Raw genomic sequence first — 19255 nt, 5'->3', positions numbered from 1 at the left:
AAGTAAAAAAATGGAGAGAGAAATAAAATAATGAATAGAATCCAAAATCCAAATCCCACAACCGAACAAGGTCTTAGGTATGCGGGGGAGTTAAAAGCTAGATTTGTTGGAATAATAAAAAAATTGTAAGGAAATGAGTCCTAGGTTATCATAACAAAATTATACTAAGTAACACAAATATTGAGACTTTATTATAATAAAGGATGCAACTCCAACTCATCTCTAAAACTTTAAAATAGAGAATGAATGTAATATATTGAAGAAATTTTTTTGTAATTTATTTCTTTTTTGAACTTTATGAAAGAATATAGGAGGACCTCATTATATTTTTTAGAGATTTGGATCTCTAATCTCTAAATTGCCTTGGCAGGTTTTCTAAAAATGAAGATCATATTCTCATTTTGGAAATAAAATCTCTAAAAAGTACAATGTGTGTCTCTTAAATTCTCTCATAAAATGCAAAAATAAAAATAAATTATAAAATCTCCCTCCAATATATCATATCCATTCTCTTTTTTGAAATTTTAGGGATAGATCAGAGTTGCTCTGAACCATTACATTCGAAAGGGTACGACTTCAGTGAACATCAAACAACCCCAATCACGCTGTGACTGAAGAGTCCAAATTCTTTATAAATCGCCCTGTTCAACTATCAGTCACGGACAACCACTGCTTAGTGCAGTTGATCAGTTATTACCTCCCTTTTGTGGAAGATCTTGAGCTTGTGCCACACAGAGGGCAGGCCCTTTAGGGAACCAGGGCTATGGATAGCTTCTGATCTCTCCGTGCTAACTCTAACACCTCCACTAACCTCTGCTGATGTATATCCCGTGGCAAAAAAAAAAAAAAAACTATCAATCATGAGAAATTATACTTACTTGGTGAGATGGTTTGTTCACGTTCCCCTTTTGAGGATATCACCAAGGTTCGAGTCCCACAAAAAATAGGATTTGGGATTTCAAGGCTATGGGAATGGTGTTCCGGTTTCTTAAAAAAGAACTTTTTAGAAAAGGAATGTAATTTCAAGCTTAAAAATCATGTGTTTACGTAAATAATTTTTCTACCAATATGAATCTTGTTTGATAGATTTCATTGAAATCTTTTATACGGTGCAAAAAAATCAAAAAATTATTTTTCATTTTCATTATATTTGAATTTGAAAATTGAAGAAAAAAAACTTTTTAAAAAAGAAGGGTTAGTGGAACACCCCACTCTTTGTTGACTAACTTTCTACTAACTTCTGATAGCTATAAAATGTGGCAAAAAAAAAAAAACCTATCGACCCACGTGTACCGCGGAGCACACAGTGGGCCAATCATTTAATACTGTGTGCAAAATACAGAACCTTATAAATTTTGAAGAACCCTTCTACTTTTATACACTTGTAATAGTAAAAAATAGAAATATTTAAATAAGGACCTTATATGCGGACCTTTTCATTTTTCGCCTTTTCCGATCGAATTTCGATGATTCGAGCCGCTCAATGTATTCAGAACGTGATTTTAATGGTATTCACGAGAAATCGGCAAAAAAAATGACCAGGAAGGACTTGATTTGAGCAGTTTTTATTTGAACCATTCGATAAAAATAAAATAAAAACTGCTCAGATGAAATCCTTTTCAGTCTTTTTTTTTGCTGATTCCTCCAGGTTTTTTTTTTTTGCTGATTCATCGCGGGTACCCTTAAAATCACGTTCTAAATACATTGAGCAGCTCGGATTGTCGAAATTCGATCGGAAAAGGGAGGTCCGCATTTTATTGAAATGAGGTGATCCTTATTAGAAGGGGACTCAGGCTCCGTTCCGGAACCGAAAATAAGTCCTTATTTTTTACGAAGGCAATTTCAAGCTCAAAAACTATGGGTTTATTGAAATCTAAAAATATGCAATATGGATTTTGTTTGAAAGATCTCGATGAGATTTTTTATACGATGCAAAAAAATTTGAAAAATTATTTTTTATTTACTTTATTTGAGTTTAAAAATGTGAAATAGACTGTTTACTGTATTTTTTAAGAAGATTTCTGGAATGGGGCCTCAGTAATAAATGCTCAAATTTTCAATTTTCGCCGGCATTGGCAAACAAAATCCAGACTTCGTGGCTTCTGAGGACTCTCCTCCTTTTAAGAGACACTGCTTGAAGTTGAAGAAGGATCTTTTGTGCCAAAAACATTTATGGTCCTGTGTCGAGAGATTTTTTAACCGTTAAATTTATAACATAAAAAGTCACCCAATCCAACGGCATAAAACACAAAAGCACATGAATTTTCGAGACGAAAGAAATTGAAACCTTGAAACCGTGATGGGAGTAGGCCATTTGGGTTTGGGGTAAAACATTTTTCTGCTATTTGTTGTTTCGAGCTGGCTCTTTATTCCCAAAGTACTACCAACTACCAAGAAAGAAAGAGATTTTCCCTTCAAAGAGATTCAATTTCCCAACAAAATTTGATATTTTCCGCTACAACTTTCAATACGAAAGATAGTATATAGTAGTACATTACAACATCAATAGTCTCAATCAACTTTATTTAGTTATCCTTTATCGTCATTATATCTCATCACCAGTCCAAGTTCAACCCCTTCAAAAATCCTTGAGAATCTTTCTGACCTGTTCAAGTGTCACAAACAGCACCACAGTGAAAGGACCCTGCCTTGAAATGGTAGGAATAAACCCCTTGTACAGGGCCATTGGCCCCTCTGCCCTAACAGTCTTCAAAGCACAATCAAGTGCCCCACTATACGGCGCTGCCATCCCTGGCTCCACCCTCATGTTCATGACTCTAGTCTTGATCACATCCACCGGATTCGACGCCACCGACGCCACGAACCCCGCCGCAAAGCTCGCCGTGACGTGAGTCCCCAGCCCATCCTTCATCAAACCCTTTTCCAAAATCGTCTCTTTGAACTGATCGTACGATGCCAGCTGCGACGCGGTCACAATCATGGCGCGGTTCACCGTAAGCGATGAGCCGCGCCACAGGCTAGTAACTCCCTCTTGTTTGGCCATTTGGGAAATAGCATCGACTACGCTTTTGTAGTTGCGCCGCTGAGAAGCCGGGAGCCGACCGTCGGCTTGCATACGGACCATGGCTACATCGGCTGGGTTGCCAACAGCCGCGCCAATACCACCGGCTATTAACCCGGCTGCTATTTTCCGGCCCAGAGGAAGGGTACCCGAATTCGGGTCTGACCACTTCTGTTTAAAAACCTCGTAGAGACCCATACGGGTGGTGGAGTACAAAGTCTGGCGGAGGACGGTGGCGGAGACGCCGGAGAACAAGCCGGCCACGCCTTCCGTTTGGAAAATCTTCAGTCCAACGGAGACGGGACCGGCCTTGGGCGGCGGCGGCGGAATATGGAGGTGGCCTCCCGGGGCGGCGATGGTGGTGGAGTTGAAAGCGAAGGCGGGGCGGAGTTGGATGTGGTGGTTGGGGTTCGGGGCAGCGTGGTTTTCGCCCTGCAACTGCATCCGGACCTTGATTAGATCAAGCGGGTGGGTCGAGCAACCGGCGATGATGGAAGCAATACCTCCCTCGACAAATCCTTTGGCACCCATTTCAGATTTGTGTAAATAATGTAAGTGATTTTGGTTAAAAAGAATTGGTTTTCTCTGTAAAAATGGAGCAAAGAATAGAGAGGAATAAGTTATTGGGACCAGTAGGAGTTTGGGTTCATATCACTGGAGACTAGGAGATGGGAATGGAGGCCGAAGGCTATAGAGGAGTAGTGAGGAACGATGGGTCTGTGAGACATATGCTGCTGTTGAAGTTTTTTCGATTTGTGGGTTTGAGATGTGGGGAGTGTTTGGAGGGGTAGAAAATATTTATAGTACTAGGGAGGTGGGAAAGGAAAGGAAAGGAAAGAAGGAAGGAGAGATGCTTCGTTCGGAGGCAGTACGCGGAGTTTGGAGGGTGGGGGGACCCAGTTGGTAGTGCCCTAATTTGGTTTCGACTGGACCGGTTCTTCTACTGTTGAAGTTGGGAAAGTTCGTCGGCGTGACCTTTGACCCTAGTTTTGGGAAAGTTATATACGTCCTACTGTTAAATGGGGCAAGGGGGCGTTGGTATTTCTCTTTTTTGATTCTCCAACCTTCTGCCAAAATGGAAAGTGTTGATTGGTAGTAACTGGGAAGCAAAGCATAACATAATCTTTTATTTTTTTATTTTTTGGGTAATGCAGGTATTTCGGATTAATTTGTGCGCATTTCGAACTAATTTCTATAACCGTTTTACATGCTTACACGTGGGTTGAAATAACCCAAAAGTGATTGGCAAATAAAATCAAACACGAGACGTTAGGATTGAAAAAACACCTAAATTTTAAGCCAAGACTATTTGGCAAACCCATTGGGGTTAATAAATAATGTGTCGTGTTTTCTCTTTTGCGTTACTTCTGTCTCTGTTCTGTAATTGAATGGTGGAACCAGCTAGGACGAACCCAGCTAGAATCATGACGCGTGAGCGTTTTTGGCAATCGTAGGAGCACTCTAACCTCGAGTTTTGGGGACGTGTCAAAATTTTTGGATGATTACAAAAAAATTGGATGGCTATTTATGGAAAGAGAGCTGCTACACACACAGCAGTCTGTGCACAGATTGTGCACAGATTTTTTTGTGGGGTCCACCACGAGTCCCACACAAATCATCCGAGCCGTTCATTAAATGTAAAACAATTTTTCAAAGGTCCCTACAAAAAAAATAGGCTAATCCAATACCTATAGGTGCTTCATCCAACCATCTAACTTTTCATTCAGATTTTCGGTTAATGAAAAGTTATGTGGTTGGATCGAGCACTTATAGGTATCGGATTGAGCTTATTTTTTATGAGGTCTCTTGAAAAAGTGTTTTACATTTAATGAACGGCTCGGATGATTCGTGTGGGACCCGTGGTGGGCCCCACAATAAAATCTGTGCACAATCTGTGCACAAAGTGTATGTGTGTGTAGACTTTCTGTTATGGAAATTTGACGTGTTTACACTTGACATTCCTAAAATTATTCTGCAATTAATATAATAAATCTGTTGCTCCATCTGTCCCAACTCCCAAGTTGTTTTTTCGTTTTCTTTTTTTTAATATTATATACATTAGCGGGGATTAACGAGGTGTTAATATAATAGTCTATAGAGAATTTCAGAGGCTATCCATAACCTTAAATTCCAAACGCTCAAGATGGCGCTCGAACCCTGGCTTCTCCTATGGGGGAGAACAGGAGCCCACCTGTGGGCTCCCACGCCCGGCGCGATCGAAGAGTCGCTACTCGAATTTTTGAGATGGATGATCCGAGAAATTGAGAGTTTGTTTGAGAGAAAAAGGCTTTTGGTCTAGCGAAAACGTTGAGATTTTGGGTTCAGGAGCCATGTTACGAACGAGAAAGATTTTGTTGAAAAAGCACCCCGCTCCCCACGTAAAATCGGTCTCTACTTAACATTTTAAATGAGGAATTTAATATCATTTCAAAAACTTAACTTTGATTAAAACATGTACGAGAAAGGGACATGGGGTTTAATATAACGCATTGACGTGCTTGTGGTGCGAGCTGTACAATATGAAATGGATGAGCAATATACAGAAAGTGAAATAACAGTATTGCAGCAGTCTACCAATATCATCTGGAACACCGCGGTGGACCGGATACATCGCACGGTGTAACTAAAACACCGTGCGGTTCACCTGTCTACACATTCCAGAATCAGTTCGCTTCTACATGACAAAACGAACATAGGTCCGCAAAATAGTTTTTTATATTTTCCGAATCTCTGAAAAGTGATTTACGAAACCCTTTTGTTCATTTTATCATGTAAAGCAATGTTAAAAGCTTTTTGAAATGTTAAAAGATTTAATAAAGTAAAAAAAATGACTTTTAACATGAAATTTGATTCTGAAATGTACCCGCACAGAAAAGTAATAAAGAGACTAAATAGAATAACATAAGAAGGAATATGTATAAGAAATAAAATACTGCACGGTGTAACACACTACGCCATGTGGAATTGTAAAACGACACACGGTGTAGCGTATCCGATACAGAAATTAATTTTTTGTGCTTTTTAAATATAAAACTCGTTTGAGACCTAAACTCGGTATAGAAAGACCGAGAAGGGTCTCGATCGGCTCCCCCTCAAAACTAAAGTGGTTTAGCCCAAGAAATTTGTTTATACCTTTTGATCGAAGTTTGAATGTGCTCGAAGATGGAGAAATGAAAGTTGATTTGGACTTGAAATGCTTGAATGGGGATCGAAGAATGTGAGGTTGTTTGGATGTTTTGAGGTGGAGGTCCTTCTAAGTCAGTAGTTTACTGAACATAAGAGGAGAAGAAGAATGAGAGTATTTTTAGAGAAAGAGAGAGTGAGAGTCTAGAAAATGGCAGAGTAACTTTATTTGGAGTTGAAGGAGTACTTCTTAACTAGAGGGGGTGTATTTATAGGCAAAAATGTGCTTGGAATGCACCCAAAGGAAAAAAAAACCGTGCAAAATGTGCTCTGGCCGATCCATTTTTCAATTGTTACATCAGCAGGCGTGGTTGACAACTTTCTGTAATTGTCAGAACTTTTTCTCGAAACGCCACGCGACATAAAGAGAAATGCCGTACTGTATATTGAAATCTCGTGCGGTAGAGTGATTTTTTTGGAATTTTTCTGAAATGTCGCGCGACGTTTTGAAACGCCGCGCGGTATTTCGAGACAGCTCATCATACTGAACTTCGCGGGGGCGCCCTAGACACTCCAGAACTCGGATTTGGGCGTGGTTCGAAGCGTTGAAAAGCTTGTCGAGTCCTCTTTCTAACCCAATTGGTTTCACTCAAAGACGTTTTATACATTGAAATATGTGCCCATTTTACCATCAGTATGTCATGAAAAAAGTTATTTTTGACCAAGCAAACGCGTTTTTCTCTTTGCAATTGAACTGGGGGCCACCCTACATGTTTGGGAAGGGGTTTTCTTGAGGTTTAGAGAATGAGTGACCAAGGAGCAACAATCAAAGCCTTGAAGGTATATTTTTCCTTATTTCATCATCGGGGAACTTAAAGATTATTCGGAGGCTCGAATTGGGGTGTCTACACCACCACAAACAAGTCGTGAAATTTTGAGAAGAAATTAATATATTTGGTGCAAAATAATTATTGAAATTACGTACGGTAGTGTTTTATACTTCGATTTGGCCGTTGGGGAAGGGAGTATTTTAGAAATTTTTGATTTTTAAAACTATCATTTTTCTATTTTATTTTATGCAGTAAAGTTTTAAATAGTTTAGTAATCAAAGGAAAGATTTAACATTTAATTTTTTTCATATGTAAAAATTTGTAATATGAGAGAATGTGTGAAATGACAACCTAATAGTACTACGTAGACATCTTTAATTTGGTTGATATGAATTTAAATTTGAGCGTAAAAATTCATTAAAGATCGATTTATTATGTACTGAATTATACTTCAACGTATTGTTGTCTAATTATGTTGTGTAATTCACTTTTCTTGTTGATAAGTTTATGTTGCTCAATCCCCCAAGAAACACCTTTTGCTCTCTCTCTCTCTCTCTCTCTCTCTCTCTCTCTCTCAAAAATCCCGACCCTCCTTTCTTCCTTCCCCTCCCTCGTTCTAGGGTTTTCACCACCCTTAAGCGGCGACGGGAGGGGAGGGCTTTATACTTAATTAATAGTTATGTCCTTCTTTCTCCACAATGATGGTTTCTTCGCTTTCAATATCTTCTCCATTTCTATGAGGATTTTCCCTCTCGATCTCATATCTGAGAGTTTTCTTTGGGTTAATCCCTCTTTTCGTTTCTCTCAGCTTCCCTTCATCATTGATTCTGCCACCGCCACTCCTCCTCCATCGTTGCCAACCCGTGGTCGCTGACAGGTCGGCGTTCATGGTTGTGGTTTTGGTAATTAGCATATCGAGGTTGTTGGAAATTCATGATTTTGTGGTAAAAATTCTACCGGTGACGGATTATGACGGTTTGTGATTTTATGGGATTTCTTCCTGTTTTCTTGTGAAGTGTGTTTTTTTTGGTGGGAAAGATTTGTTTGGTTTGGGGTATAGCCATTGGGCCGAGTCCCCACCGTCATGGTTGCTTAGTTCCCTGTCTAGGGACAAGTTTTCTACTTTATGTATTTTGATTGAGATTAATAATATCATATATTATCGCTCTTTTTTTTTTGAAAAAACAAAATTAAAATCGTTGGGCATGATTTCAATTGACACAAATGAAATTTGAAACTCAAGGAAGCCAAACATTTCAAATTTTAAGGTCAACAGATGGTTGGTCCAATCGCTAATTTTAGGACCCGAAAGAGCAATGCTACGTACCCTCGAGAAATTATCCCGAAAAGATAAATCAATGATTTAGATTCACACTCAAACTGTGAATTTGAACCATTGATTTATCTACCGTGAATTTGAACTATTGATTTATCCTTTTCGGGGCATTTTCGGAGTATTGAGAATTATTGATGTCTGAAACTCGTCATCGATTCCAACTTCATTGATTACGTACCCTGACAAATTACCCCGAAAAAAAAGTCGTTTCTCATAAAGACTTTTAAAGTCATCTAGAACCGTAGCCCAAAAAAGTTGAAAGAAAAACCTATGTGAACGCCTCTTTTTCTTTCCCACCAGTCCACCACTAGTAATTCTCCCAAGAGAGACTGGACTCTGAATGGTTAAGAGGGAAATGGAAATTACTTTTTTTGGTTGATTTTTAAGAGAGTGATCTCGAAAAAGAAGAGAATATTGGATATGAGCCTCAGGTTTGATTCCAACTTCATTGATTTCTCCTCTCCTGTATTCAAGTCAAACATGTGGGTACCTCAACAAGTGGAGTATTATTATTGGAGAACCCTAGCATTGGAGTACCTAAATTCACGGTTCCAATTTCCTGATTTGTTGCAGCTAAAAAAAAAAATTTACTTGATTTGCGGTCCGGCGTGTGCCCTGCATGTAAGACGTTAAGAACATCGCAATCGTAATTTTAAGGGGTTTGCCCGAGTGCTTTTATGAGAGATCAAATAAGTACTTGTGGGTGTGTGCAAAAAACTATTTTGACGGATTAATTTTTAGATTATAGCTTCCAAAAAACAGTTTAGAATATTCTACAAAACAGATTTTTAAAATTTACAGATTCTGAAAAGCTGAAAATAGAAAGAAATTCTCAAAATTTCAAAGCAGGATTTTGGTAGCCGGAGGACTCAGGCCACTCCAAGGGGTTACCGTCCTTGGACTTGGAGGCACCATCCTGACAGCATAGGGCATCCGAAATTCCTAGTAATACACATGGTTTGCCGCTTAAGCATGTGATTTCAAGGCCAGAATATGGGAAGCAACTAGCTGGGGGAGGAAATAATTGGGGGAAGACTTGACTTAACCAAAAATAGAGAGAAAGAATTGGGGGTAGAGGTAAATGCATCTTTTCTTTTTTTCTTTTTTTATAACCGGATGTTCGGGCCAACTTGTGCGCACCTCGACTAATTTTGGAACTCTGAAAGTAATGATCAGGCATAACCCTTAGAGGCCCCAAAGTTTGAAATATTTGACTTCCGTGGAAATCAAAATCTGTGATTTTATGGAGGAGCACTTATTGTTTTCTCACCCAAAACCCTTGGGGTTCATGCATGGCATCTTATAATACTCTCCCTCAGTCCCATAAGTTTGGTCCACTACAAAATTACGTGTAATTTTTAAGTTTAAAAATAATATACTTGCAAAAAATATTTTTTTGTGAAATATGAATCTTATTTGATAAATCTCGATGAGATCTTTTGAACGGTGCAAAAAGAATTTAAAAAATTATTTTAAAAGATAAATTATTTTGAAGTTTAAAATTTACACGTCAAAGTCGACCAAAATTATGGGATGGAGGGAGTATCATTTGGGTCAAGTATCGAAGCTTTGACATTAGTTTTCCAGCATTCTATTTACATTTTATTTCCCAAGATGACCATTAATTAGGTTGTTCACGGCTAGTAGTTTGGTTTGGTTATGTTTTGATACGAAACAAGAACCAAAAAGGGAGTACACTTTTTTTTTGCCCCCCTTTTGCTCGGAAAAAGTCTACAGTCATTGTTAGTTGTAGTCAGTGAAATTTGAACTTCAATCAATTGCACGGAGAGTACATAGCACCTACTACCTGGCTACCACTGCGTACACTTTTTAACTAAAACGAAACTTACAGTTTCAGAACTAAATATACAAAACTGAACCAAACCCAAATGTTTGGAGCCGTAGGAGAAATGTAAACCATAGAATCGTAACAGAGCCCAACTACGAACAACAATTTCAGTCCAGTTCGGCTCAACCATTAAATAGGAGTGCAACACAAGTCTCCCTAGGTTGCTACTAGAATGAAGTTGACCGGACCAATTCTCAACGCCAGTCAATTAAACTTTCCCCTCCTTTATTTTTATTTATTTGGTTATTTCTCCTCCTTTTTCTGACTAATCTCGATCTTGCCTGAGAATAGGGGTCAAAAAGCGTTTCCATATTTTTATTTCAAAAGGAGTTTAATGGACTTTGGAACGCATAATGCCCAGTACATGAACGGAGTCAGTTATTTCAATTGGGGTGATAAACGAGCCAAGCAGATAGTTAATTAAGATTGGTTTGATAACTTAACGAGTTTTAAAAATATTTAAGACGAATTGATCACAATCCGATCTCAAGTACCTTGTATCTTTTATGGAGTACTTAATAAGCCAAACGAGTATGGTAATGTGGACATAAATTGAATTGGGTCTCTAGGCCTGCCTTTTTTGATGTCATTCGACTTTGATTTGGAGGCATGGTTCCGCAACAAAATAGAAATAAGGGGGCCACTGTTCAATGGTATTTCGAAAACAGTCACTTTGTGCATATTGCCAAAGATTATGTCTGTCTCCAATCCTCTCCCGCCAATACCTCCAATGATTGGGGACTACATGGGTTCTGTTGTTGTTGTGGATCGTGCAATCATAAAAACACTATAACCGGGGTTACATTTCGATTTTGATTTTTTGATGTAAATCAAGTTAACAACATAGTGTAACCTAATTTTGTTTTTCTAACTTGTGTGTCGTTTTATTTTTTATGACTTAATAATGAATGAGCAACCGAACTTGGGGTCGAACTTGGGCAACCCAAGCATCTTGGCCAGCACTGATGGCACAGTTCAACGTTTTAAGGGTGGGAAAAAAATCAGCTATGTACCGGAGTATGTCTATTGAGAAGTTCAAATCGGTTTATTGTACCGCGTCCAAGGAGCCGTGTATTTACGGGTCAAGTACCAGGGAGAAAACAAGTGCACACGCAATTGAGAAACGTCGGGCCACGCAACTGACGCAAGGAACCGTGGATTTTCTTTTCCGGGTTTGCGGGTGTACAAAAAAGAAGGACCAGTATATTATCGTCGCCTGAGAGATTCGAACTCTCGCGGGAAAATCCCATGTACTTAGCAGGCACACGCCTTAACCACTCGGCCAAAGCGACGTCATTTGACTTTCGTTGTTTGTAAATTTAATTTATATCTATATTTACTAATTTGTTTGTAACTAGGATATCTTCTTCCTTTTGTATCGTTTTCCTTTTTCTAGTTTGCCTTTGTTTGGAACTATGAACTCAATAAGTGAAGAATGGGAAAACAAGATCATGTGGGTGTTTGAGAAAAATTATTTTGACAGATTTTTAGATTCTAATTTCAAAAAATCAGTTTAGAATGTTTTTTTCAAAAAGTATACATGATTAGTTTTTAGAATCTACAGATTCCGAGCACTTGAAAAAGAGAAAAAATTCTCAAAATTTTAAAGTTGGGTTTGGGTTACTTTTGGGATTCTGTAACACAAATTTTCAAAAAATGAATGAAATTCTTATAATCTCGCAGTTGCAACAAATAGGTTTATTATCTTCTACTAAAATTCAAAATCTAAAATCTGCAGTAGGATATGAAGTTAAAATCAAAAATCTGTATCCACGGCTATCGTAAATACGCCCCATAAGATATGAAGTTAAAATCAAAAATCTGTATCCACGGCTATCGTAAACACGCCCCATATACCTGTAGCTTAGTGATTATCATTTCTTTCTTCAAGATGCACGATATATAGCTGGATTACAAAATAACTTTGTAAAGTAAGAAATCAACGGTTCGGACAACCGTAACGAGCATAGGAATGTTTGGAGAGGCATGAAGGATGGAGGTAGATTTAGAGCAAGTTTATCAGTAATTAGGCAAAAAAAATATTAATTTGAGAGAGAAAGAGTGAGTGGAAAAAGATGAATAATGGCCTGAGTGAGAGAAGAGGTGAGAGAAACTAATTTTTTAAAAGGTAGCTGGTGAACAGTAGTTGTACCATCCTCGGCAAAAGTACCGAACCACTGTTCAAGAATGGAAAATAGCTGTCCTTTTCCCGAAGCTGCTGCAGCTATTTTTTTTTTTTTTTTTGTTTTTCTTAGCTAAAATAACTAAAAATGCATTATAAATTATTTGGTGTACATGCTCTTAGCCTATACCAAGTCAGTTTTTGTGAAGTCTTTTGTTTTAAAATTCAACAAAAAATTACCTTATTTTTCAGGTTTTCTTTGGCATTTTCATTTGTTATCCTTATTAATCTTTTTTTTTTGGTGGTAAATTATCCTCTCTTTTTTTTTTTTGAAACTCCGATCTTGATTTCAATTAAACCCATAGATTTGAACCCTCCAAACCCTCTCCAAAATATTTTATTCTCTCTGGTGGCTTGCTTCCTTATTGTCCCGCCTGCGATCCGGGGTGCTGTAGTGCACCTTCGCACTACACATATAGTGCGGCCAATCTGGCCGACCATCTCGGCAATGGATGATTCGGATTTTCATCTGAACAATTGACGGCTCGAATTTGTAAGAGCTCGGATTAAATCCGAACCCTTCATATCAAAATGGACGGTCGGATCCGTTGCACTACACCGTGTAGTGCGACTGCCGTACTACAACAACTCCCAGTCCACTTGCACAGTAGTACAGTACTGGGCTAATTCCGTCCATTGCTGGACCATGTCCAAAACCCAATCTTTTAAGGATCCAAATTGGCCTTGAAGCTAAGAAATCAGAATTCCATGATTGCTTTTTTCATAGTAAACGAACAAGGGCAAGCAATTACCGTTTCATGCAAAATTAATGTCAGCACTGCTTGTGTGATTCTTCATGTGACACAAAATATGATCCACCACGATTTCATTGGATAATCTAAGCTGTTCATTTTATAAACCTCAATGTGTTCGACATCCATTTGAAGATTAGATCACACATCAATATACATTTGAACAAATTATATTTGTCACAAGAGAACTAGACGACTATACTCTGACCTTTCGTTTTCTCTTTGAGCAACTTAACTTTTTCTACATGAACGGTAAAGATATCAAGACCTATATATGTGCTTCGATGATTTGGAGGATTTAGGGTGGGATTGGATATGTAATGAATTGGGGTCCGAAGTCATAATCATTTTGTGCACAATACTTGACAAAGGCTATATCTATGTCAATAGAAACATTGAATATGAATTTTTCTCCATCCATTCAAATGTATGCAGAGCAATATATACCAAGAGGTTCCATATCTCATTCATATCACATGGATTTTACGTGTCATCCTTTTATTATTGGGCAAACAAACGAGCCCCGTAAGATGAATTGTTCAAATTGTCACGTAAAATCATTATGAATGCATCAAACTAGAGATCATCAAAGGAGAAGAGAATATAAACAATAGGAAGCAGCAACAAAATTTGGCCATAGGATAATATAATATTAGCAGTTCTATACCTTATTAAACCCCTCATTGTTATCGGCCTTTGAAATACAAAAAACAACATAGAAATAACCCAAAAATTACAACAACGATGAGAATACACAAACAAAACAGGGAAGTAGCACCAAAAAATGAGGCACACCTCTCTCCTCATTCTCTCTCCTTTCCCTTCTCTTTCTCTCTCTATGTCTCTCTCTCTCTTCTTCTCTGTCAACCCCACCACTGGTGCACAGCAACACCTTCATCCCTCAACCTCCCATACAAAGCCAAGCATTCCCAATATGCCCTTCTACTTTTCTTGCTCTTCCCACTCAGCCCCTTATACTTGCACTCCAAGAATAGCTCGTCCACCAGCCCTAACACTCTGCTCTTCACCATCTCCTCCACCACCTCCGCCTCCGCCTTCATCACGACGTACTCCTCTTCCTTCACATTCTTCCTCAACCAATCCGACATCCCGATCTGTGGCTGCACCTTGCCAGAGAATTCTTCCGTCACCGTCTCGATGTTGTATAGCTCGAAATCCTTGTTCCTCCTCGGGTAATGCTTCTCGAACCACCCGACGTCTGCGCCGTCCTTCTCCGGCAACCCGACGTCGATGAAGACTCGGCGCGGGTAGCTTTCGAGGGAATCGCCCAGTAAATCCGGCAAGTATCTGTTGGGGGATTTATAAAATAATAATTGATCAAAGTCACAAACTTTGCACAAATAAATAATTGTTATTGCTCGTAAGCTGACCCCGACATCGATAATGAATTATTATAAAAAAAAATTGCGAACTATCCATGACTTTCACAGATAAAAAAAAAAAAAAAAAGTTTCAGACTAAAGGGGATGTTGGGATCTCCTAGACCCTGTAAAACTCCAAACGTTTCTAAAAATTATATTAATTTCACGTTAATTTGAAAAAGTTTTATATGATTAGTCCTTGAAAATTCTTTTGAGAGAAAAACTCCAAAATTTATGTGTACGAGTGTAAAAACTCTTTAAATTTGAAGTTATCAATTATTTTTTAATCAACGCAAATAACATGTAATATCACACGTCAACAATTTTGTATAAACATAATCTCGTCTCCTTCCCATTTGTTCAATACTACGCATATTATAAGTATAATGTACAGTAGAAGAATTGGTTTTTCATTTTCTTTTGACATACTACAGGTATGTCTTGGAAGTTTGAAACATAGAAATAAGGGTTAATCTTAGAAATAGCCCCTCTAGTTTGCATGCAATCTCAATTTCGTCCTCTAGTATTAATTGTGTCATTTTAATTCTGTAGTTTATATTTTGTCTCAATTTGGTCCTTCTCATTGATGATGTTATTAGAACTAACAGAACTCAGGGGCAAAAATGGCACCTGCCTCTCAAAGGGATGGAATTGAGACAAAATACAAACTAGAAACTATTTCAGAAATTTTACATTTTATTTTCGATTTTGCAAAGACAAACTCATAAGTAATATCTTTCTTACCTTAATTATTTTTCTTGATTGAATAATCAAAATATATTGAAGAAATTAAAAATATTATTTTAGAATATATTATAGATAATATTATAAATTTTGAAAAGCATCCCTTAGTTAAAGAACTTAATTTGCATCAATTTTTTTTCTTTCAATAGATTTATCTTGATTTTTAAAAAGAGAACATATATAACTGGATTGTAAAAATCAAGATAAATTCATTGAAAAAAATCCGGTGCAAAGTTATTTAAATAAGAGATACTTTTTAAATTTCATAATATTATCTGTAATATATTCCAAAATAAATTTTTTAATTTCCTCAATATATTTTGATTATCATTCGATTAGGAAATTATAACTAAGGTGAAAAAGATTTTAAGTGTGAGTTTGTCCTTGCAAAATAAAAAATAAAATTATTGAATAGTCCCTCTTGTTTGTATTTTGTCACATTTTCGTCCTTCTAGGAGGGAAATGCCGATTTTGCAGACAAGTTCCGTTAGTTTCAATAATACCGTCAGTGAAAGGGACCAAATTGAGACAAAATACAAATTATAGGATTAAAAATGGTACAATTAATACTAGAGGGACGAAATTAAGTTTGCAGCAAACTAAAGGGACTTTTTCTAAAATTAACCCTAGAAATAATAAAGGAAATTTCAAATTGTACCGTGTCCGTTTAAGGTACGTCTTGGATTTTCCCGACGCCGCACGCGGCGGTTCGAGGAGTACGTCCTCGAGCTTCTTCAAAGCGGCCTTCTTCGCCTCCGTCGTGACCCCACAGAGCTTCCTTTTCGCCGGCGACTTCAAACCAGCTCCACTGGTTTTCCGCATTCCAATGATAGTCGTATCGAACCGACGGACGTAGACGATTTGGAAATTTTCAGGCTTCTCGAACGCCATTGCGGGGTCCTCGCTGAGCTGGACCGCCACCACGCCGCCGACCTTGAGAGTCCTGCCGATGAACTCCGCGGCGACCGCGGCGTGGAACCCCTGCGTGAATGCAAAATCGAACGTCTCGTCCGTGACGGCGCCCTGTTTTTCCGAATCCGAGAACGAGACGAAGTCCATCTCGTTCCCGCCGTTTCCGAGCCGGATCATGTCAGAATTGTAAAGCCCTTCGTCATTCTTGTTGCCGAGGAACAGGGCTCGGTCGCCCATCTTTAGTATCCCTTCGTTTTTCAAATCGCGGAAGAGCAAAGGCAGCAGATCGAAATTTATCGAATCGAACGCAATTTCTGCCTCGGAATCGGTGGCTTTATAGAAATCCGAAGAAACTCCCCCGATTACCGAGCTGATCTGGGGGAGTGAGGCGATAACCAATGCCAAAACCAGGGTCCGTGCCACAAGCTTCAAGATCCACGAATTGGGTAGCCTAATTACCAGGAAATGCGCGTAGGCGCTCAATCCGACGCCTTCTTTGCAAAGATTCTTGACTTTGTACTGTTGTTTGAATCGAAACCCATGAATCAAATCCATGGCTATGAACTTCATATCTTGGTTTTTGAGGAAAATTAAGCAGGATCGAAAACGCAGCGAAATTACCAAAATTATCAGAGAGTGAATGAAAGAGATTATCGAAGAAGAAGAAGAATAAGAGATTAGCTAAGAGGGAGGTGGTGATCGCGGGTTGGTTATTATTTAGCGGGTGCAAAATCTGGCGGCGGTGTGGTTCCCACCCACGAGGGCAACACGGTTACTTTGCAAATTGGACCACAAGAACAACAACTGCTTCATCCGCTGAACCTCCATCTCTCTCCACTTTTAAAAACAACTCTCTCTCCTCAGTTTCTTCCTTCCTGATGATACATTATGATCACCCAGATCGATGTACTGTGTTTGGCATTGACAGTTCTCGTTGATTTCTCTCCCTAATTTAGCGAGACATCGGAAACGGATCCATCAACGTCGTCAACATCGACCGGAGAAGGAAGGATTGGAGAGAGGCTGTTAGGCTCTGTTTTTCGGAAGTAGTATTTTTTTTTTTCTGGGTTTATGTTTTTTCTCTTCGGGTCTGCGTTTTGATGTGGGGAAGTGAAATTATATTGGGGGAGGGTTGTGGATGGGAATGAAGGAGAGAGGATTTTATGGAGGAGAGAGAATTTGAAGAGAGATGGTTGGAGAAGGGGAGAGAGATGGACATGGGTGGTTCTGCGGGAACTTCTCTCAGCGTTTGCTTCGTGCATTTTGCGTGTGTTTTGATTGGATTGTGCATGGCACCGTTACGAGTCCAAAAATATGATTTAAAATCGTCCACTTTTATAGCTCTTACGTAAAAAGTTAAAGTCACATTTGTAAGATTGATTTTTTGGACATTGATAAGGGCTCTATACAAATTAAATCATTCTACATGTATAAAGTATAGAAGCATATCGACGCATGATAAGATGATCTTAATCGTTCCTCTTGTAGATCTTTTTGAAAACTTCCTCCGTTAGAAAAGTATATATCATCGAATATCGATAGGTATTAAAACAAGTCGATTTTTTTTTATTAAAATAACTTTTTCGTTAGATACTTACCGATCGTCGGTCTAGAATCTTTTCTATGTGCATGAATGATCGGCCATTTATAGCTATCTAAAGAAAGACTTATTTCAGACTTAAGATTTGTCGTGATGCCTATCACGTCCAATCGAGGTAACGATCTCTCTATTGTTACTCCTAAAACCTCTCAATGTACTGTGATTCTGCTCTTATATGTTGATAAGAAAAATCTCACTAGCTCTTCTAGCTAATTCATTGATAGAATGCGTGATCAACTATTTGGCTTTGCGGTTTGCTATGAAATATACTTAGGTGTTGTTCCACTTTCTTAGAAAATGAAGTTTTAGAAAATGAAGGTAATTTCAAGCTCAAAAATCATGTATTTACATAAATAATTTTTCCACCAATATGGATCTTGTTTGATAAATCTCATTGAGATCTTTTAAAAGGTGCAAAAAAAATCAAAAATTATTTTTCAATTTCGTTATATTTAAATTTGAAATTACCTCCTTTTTAAAAAAAAAAGGTTTAGAAAAAAAACGGAGAGCCTCTTTAGGAGCTTTGCGTAACTTTCTTGGGATTGAGGCCAAACAGACTTCACTTCCCTTGAGCTTTACCCAAACAAAAGTATACTCTCTTTGTACTCTAAAAAATGAAGATGCTTGATTGCAAACCATGCTCTGCTCTAGTTTTTAGTAGAAGGAAGTTGTCTGTTCACAAAGGTAACATTTTGGATCAGTATCAACAACTTGTCGATGTCTTGCAATAACTCGTTTCACCCGACCTACAATTACATATGTAGATCGATCAATAGGTGTGACAGATTGTGTAATGCTCGCATTCCATTCATTTTCAAGCTGCTAAGCGCATTTTATAATATCTAAAATGCATTTTTCAATTTCAGATTTTTTAAATTTGGTAAATGAGAAATGAATTTTCCTTTGGGATTTGCATTTTGTTTTCCTAATTTCTTCTTATCTTACTGGTTATGTTGGCTCCAATTGGAAACTCCAGTTGGACTGGTTGCGTCCAGGTACACAACAATCAACTATGGGGAGTCGTGTTCTTCTAGGTAAAAATCTCATTTATTGGGTCACTAAATGTAAGCTTTTATGTATGAGTCCAATATTGAAGCCGAGTATAAAGCACTTTCTTCTGCGACATCGGAACTAACGTGGATTTTCTATCTTCTTAGTCATATTAGCATCCCATGCATTGTCCTCTGCAGTTCGAATATATTTCGCCAATTGGGCACAACTCAGCTTGCTACAAATCCAATCACTCGTTCAAGGACAAACACATGAGGTTTGCAAAGGTCATTTGTCCTTCTAATTCGTACGCTCTTCAATTCAACTTGTTGATATCTTCGAGAAAATTACGTTTCTCTTCCTCAACTTTTCATCGCTCTGGTCCAAGCTTACGTGGGCTTCTCCCCCATCAGCTTGAGAGGTCATATTAAAGGATTTTCACCCAATCATTATTTTCTTGATTCGTGTTTTTTGATTTAGGGCTATAAATTAGTGTGCACCAATAATTTTATTACCACACACATTCACAAAGA

At 38.2% G+C, this 19255-nt stretch overlaps 2 protein-coding genes and 2 non-coding genes across 4 annotated transcripts; 1 reads left to right on the top strand and 3 right to left on the bottom strand.

The window, feature by feature from the left end:
* Positions 1-2406: 2406 nt before the first annotated feature.
* On the bottom strand, positions 2407-3844 carry LOC131331383 (mitochondrial uncoupling protein 5-like). Its single transcript, XM_058365302.1, has one exon. The coding sequence runs from the start codon at positions 3551-3553 to the stop codon at positions 2579-2581; it is 975 nt and encodes a 324-aa protein (XP_058221285.1). The 5' UTR covers positions 3554-3844; the 3' UTR covers positions 2407-2578.
* Positions 3845-10685: 6841 nt separating this feature from the next.
* LOC131331658 (small nucleolar RNA snoR100) lies at positions 10686-10788 on the top strand. The gene has a single exon (XR_009201462.1). It is a non-coding gene; the product is annotated as a small nucleolar RNA snoR100 (small nucleolar RNA).
* A 582-nt stretch (positions 10789-11370) lies between these two features.
* TRNAS-GCU (transfer RNA serine (anticodon GCU)) lies at positions 11371-11452 on the bottom strand. Its single transcript has one exon. It is a non-coding gene; the product is annotated as a tRNA-Ser (tRNA).
* Positions 11453-13723: 2271 nt separating this feature from the next.
* Positions 13724-17427, bottom strand: LOC131331381 (uncharacterized). The gene is made up of 2 exons (XM_058365301.1): positions 15879-17427; positions 13724-14402 (listed from the first exon to the last, which is right to left on the bottom strand). The coding sequence occupies exons 1-2, from the start codon at positions 16700-16702 to the stop codon at positions 13958-13960; spliced, it is 1269 nt and encodes a 422-aa protein (XP_058221284.1). The 5' UTR covers positions 16703-17427; the 3' UTR covers positions 13724-13957.
* Positions 17428-19255: the final 1828 nt, after the last annotated feature.

Source organism: Rhododendron vialii, chromosome 6a, assembly GCF_030253575.1.
Source record: "Rhododendron vialii isolate Sample 1 chromosome 6a, ASM3025357v1".
Taxonomy (NCBI): domain Eukaryota; kingdom Viridiplantae; phylum Streptophyta; class Magnoliopsida; order Ericales; family Ericaceae; genus Rhododendron; species Rhododendron vialii.
Note: the sequence above shows the minus strand (reverse complement) of the source record. Positions and strands in the feature narration are given on the sequence as shown.